The 4,153-nt window shown below is 35.5% G+C and overlaps 2 protein-coding genes across 4 annotated transcripts in view; both read left to right on the top strand.

The window, feature by feature from the left end:
- The first annotated feature begins 334 nt into the window (after positions 1-334).
- Positions 335-3,133, top strand: LOC100184105 (zinc transporter 5-like). Its single transcript, XM_002127919.5, has one exon. The coding sequence runs from the start codon at positions 420-422 to the stop codon at positions 2,649-2,651; it is 2,232 nt and encodes a 743-aa protein (XP_002127955.1). The 5' UTR covers positions 335-419; the 3' UTR covers positions 2,652-3,133.
- Position 3,134: 1 nt separating this feature from the next.
- LOC100177599 (ubiquitin carboxyl-terminal hydrolase 47) overlaps positions 3,135-4,153 on the top strand; it is a 26,782-nt gene continuing 25,763 nt past the window's right edge. For all 3 annotated transcript variants that reach the window (XM_026840567.1, XM_026840566.1, XM_018817613.1), the window contains exon 1: positions 3,135-3,259. In XM_026840567.1, the coding sequence (XP_026696368.1) occupies positions 3,236-3,259 (24 nt within the window). In that variant the 5' untranslated portion in view covers positions 3,135-3,235. The remainder of the gene's footprint in view (positions 3,260-4,153) is intronic.

Genomic DNA, 4,153 nt, shown 5'->3' with positions numbered 1-4,153 from the left:
AAAATGTAAGTCTGCCTGTTGTTTTTATTAATATTGGGTATGTATGATGCAGTTTATTTTGAATCAATTGTGTTGTATATAATGTTAACGCTAACGGCACAACGCGTCCAAAAAAATAGAATTAATACAACCTGCAGGTTACTTTTGTAGTAAATCGTATTGTTGTTTATTAAAGTTTTTAAAATGAACTTAAAAGTAAAATTTAAAAAACAGACTTAAATTGTTGTTTGTATGACTAGAAATCAAGAAATGTAGCAACGTTATGCAAATTTGTTCTCAGTTTTTTTTGGGGGGTATTCCAATAAAACTAACCATTTTGTTAACTTTTAGCATAATGCATTATGCACACCATATAATGTAAAAGATAGTTATAATTTGATTTAATTCTTGCTCTTGGAATAAAACTATTAGTTTATAAAATGGAATCTGTGCAAAACGACGATTTTGGCCGTATTCAAACGGGAAATGTTGGGAGTTATGGAAAATATGGAATTATTCTTGTAGCTGTGAAGATTTTACGCTGTGTGGGTTTGTTTGAATGTTACGATATTTTAAAGTCCATTCATCTTGTCCAGTTCCTATTCCTGGTTAAGCTGATATGTTCAGGGGTTTACCTTCTTATACACAAACCATTCTCCTCTGGTAGGAAGTTGAATAAAAGACAATGGAGTTACGTGTTTCGACATTCTGTACTTGGTTTGTTAAACAATGTTTTGTGGCTTTTTTCTCTGACACTCTGTGGGCCTTTGCGAACAGTGTTGGTCTTTGAACACGGCGAACATGTTCTTGTGTCCATGTTTATGGGAGTTTTTGCCGGTAGAAAAGGTAACTACGCAAAAACAAGAGGTTCGTTGCTATTTTTTCTTGGTGTTTTGTGTCTCTTATTGTTTGATAATGATGACATGTTGTCTAAGATATTAAGCCAACCGGAAGGCCAGCATACCAGTAGCATCACCCATTACTTATCAGCTATGATATCTTTTATGGGAGTTGCAGACCATAAAGGTGGTGTTTTATTACTTTGTCTTACACTACTGCTCAAAGTAGCTTTAAACGGTTATACGAAAAGGGTTACAACCCATGTTGGTGGCGCTAAAAGACTTCATGCATTCTCAACTCTAATCTCAGCCCTTTTACTTCTACCATGGGCAAGTCTGTTGTACTTCACAGGCTACAGCTTTAACTTGTTTTCAAATTTATTCAGTATTGTTTTTATTGCAACAACTGTGTTTGTAGTTGAACATTATGGACATTTCTTTGTTTCAAACAGACTGAGCCCAATGCAGGTTTCACGATTGGGTTATTTTGCCATAGCTGGAACTGCAATGTTTTTAGGCTTCCAATGGAGCCACCCTGCAATCCGTGTTATTTCAAATGTGAATGGAAAAATGGATTCTGTACGAACAGAAGAGCATGTTATATCCGGTGGAGTAATTGTAAGCATGGTGTTTTTTATTCTGGCTTCTGATATTCTGTCCTGGCCTCAACCAAAGAGTCAAAAGGGAAGTTTTATTGGTTACTCTGCAGAGGGTCTCCCTTTGTATAGATTTGCTGGGGATGTTTTAAACAGAGCTTCCAAAACATCTTTTGGCACATTGGTAAATGGATTTTTACGCCGAGTTCTTGAAGAAAAAGATTCTCGTCACATATTTTATTTTCTCTGCATTAATCTTTCGTTTGCTTTTGTGGAGCTTGCATGGGGTGCATGGAGCAATTCCCTTGGATTAATATCAGACAGCTTTCACATGTTATTTGATTGCACAGCACTTGTTCTTGGTCTCGTAGCTGCTGTAATGGCAAAGTGGAAATCGACACGAATATTCCCATACGGTTATGGACGAGTTGAAGTGTTATCTGGGTTCGTGAACGGATTATTTCTACTTGTTGTTGCGTTCTTTCTCTTCTACGAAGCATTCCAGAGACTTATTGACCCTCCAGCTATAAACACAGACAAACTACTATACGTATCTGTGGGTGGCTTGTTGGTTAATCTCATCGGCGTTTTCGTGTTCAGCCATCAACACCATCATAACCACGGCCACAGCCATGGCCACAATCATCAAGATGGTCACGAAAATTGCCATTCACACTCTCATAGTAATGCGAACATTAAAGGTGTCTATTTACATGTTCTTGCTGATTTATTGGGAAGTATCGGCGTCATAATTTCATCACTGATGGTTTCAAAGTGGCAACTATTGATCGCTGACCCAATATGCACGTTAGCTGTTGCGTCACTTATCCTGTGCACTGTATGGCCCTTGTTGCGCGATTCTGCCCGTGTACTTGCACTATGTGCACCCCCACACCTTCAGAAAACACTGCAGCAAGCTCTGTCGAAAGTGAACGCCGTCGAAGGCATCACGACACACAGGACATGCCGTGTGTGGCAGCACACAGAGAAAGAAGCCGCGGCAGTTGTCAGTGTCCATGTGGAGCCGCACGTCATCGAACAGAGAATAATTTCACAAGTCACCTCCATTTTTAAAGAAGCAGGAATTTCCTCTGTCACAGTTCAAGTTGAAAAAGATGATTTTTACCAACATATGTCAGGCCTAATGACGGGCGCTGATGATATGACCCAGATATCGAAAGGAATTTCATTAAATCAATCTTCCGACTCAGAAGGAGAATTTACGAAATTAATCTAATTGTGCAATCAATTTTTATTCTACTCTTTACTCGTCATTGTTTTGCTTTTCAAATAGCCATAAATATGCTTGCCTGTGCTGTGATCTTGTTTACTGAATACAATATATCAAACAGTTTTAAACAACAGTTAATACAGAGTTAAATTGATGATACAGATAGTCAAATCATGGTTTCTTATATGGTGCACTACATAAAAGTTTAAAACACTTGTTATTTCCTATATTATAAATATATTATAAATACGTGCCACTTTCGCCAGTTCGCCACCACACCCTTGTTTAATAAACTTTAAATTTACTTCCTTGAGTTTTTTCCAAACGTAAGATCTTACGATATATTGAAAATGTAATTTGAATAACTCTCATTTATACAAAGTGTAGACTCTGTATTTAACAAAAAGCCTAACAATATCTTTTTTTCCGACCGTTAATAAAATTTGTTAATTTTTTTCGCAAACTTCAAAATCTTTCTTTCTATTTCAGATTAAAACAAAGATTCTTCACTTAAGCCCGCCTTAATAATGTAAATGAAATGACATTTGAGCTCTGTGTAACTTAATGTAATCCTGGATTACAGTTTCAAGATGTCTGTCATCTTATTTGACCAAGTAAGTTATTACAACAACACTGGATACTTATCAGATTTACAGTATTATTATTACAGCAGGTTACACATTTATTAATTTTTTATTATTCTTTTTTGCACATTTAGGGTTTTTCATTTAGCAATATATATAATACAAATTACATTTTTACATATTTTACGGGCTGTGTTATTTTACAGTTTTTGTTATGCCTGAATAAAGTTTGTATTCAAACTTATTTGTTAGTAACAATTGTCCTGTGATGTCATAATGAAAATTGATGTTTTTTGAAGATTGTTTAGTTTCATTTATTTGATAATGCTCCCATGAGAATTGACAAGGTAGACCACTTCAAACAGTAAAGTGTATTGCATCATGCATAGGCGCCAAACCAGGGGTGGCAGGGTAGACTGACCTACCCTGGAATTTCCCGCACTGCACTGTTCTGTAAAATTAGGAATCAATAAGTTGGATTTGTTTCACAGGAATGTGTGTCTAAATATCTCAGCCTGGTCTGTGGTTTTAAAAGTTTAGTGCCTATGACAATTTAGTACTAATCAATGTGTCTAATTTTAACTAGGCCTATAGTGCTGTCGTTTTATCATTCTATCATTTATAGAATTCATTTAAAACATTAAAACATTGTCTAAAGTTAACTATTTCTTCTAATGTGCTAAAAATATTTATCCTAAAATGTCCTAAACCAAGAGCCTTTTATCACCACAGAATAAATATTAACTTAGTTTGTTGTTATTACATAGGGTAGACTCAAAGGCAACATTATTAGTCTACATATGTACAGCTTTTCCAGCTATTTATTTGCAAACCAATGTTTTTTTTGCATTTTAAGCACATCAATTATCAACAGTTTGTTTTAAATCCCTTTTTTTAGTCATCTGTCATAAGATGATGAAGCCA

The sequence above is a fragment of the Ciona intestinalis genome, chromosome 2, assembly GCF_000224145.3.
Source record: "Ciona intestinalis chromosome 2, KH, whole genome shotgun sequence".
NCBI classification, from domain to species: Eukaryota; Metazoa; Chordata; class Ascidiacea; order Phlebobranchia; family Cionidae; genus Ciona; species Ciona intestinalis.
The sequence above is the reverse complement of the archived record's forward strand: the minus strand, read 5'-3'. Positions and strand labels throughout refer to the sequence as shown.

Excerpts from the sequence above, each read along its gene's own strand:
- LOC100184105 (XM_002127919.5), top strand. The coding sequence starts at position 420 with ATGGAATCTGTGCAAAACGACGATTTTGGCCGTATTCAAACGGGAAAT.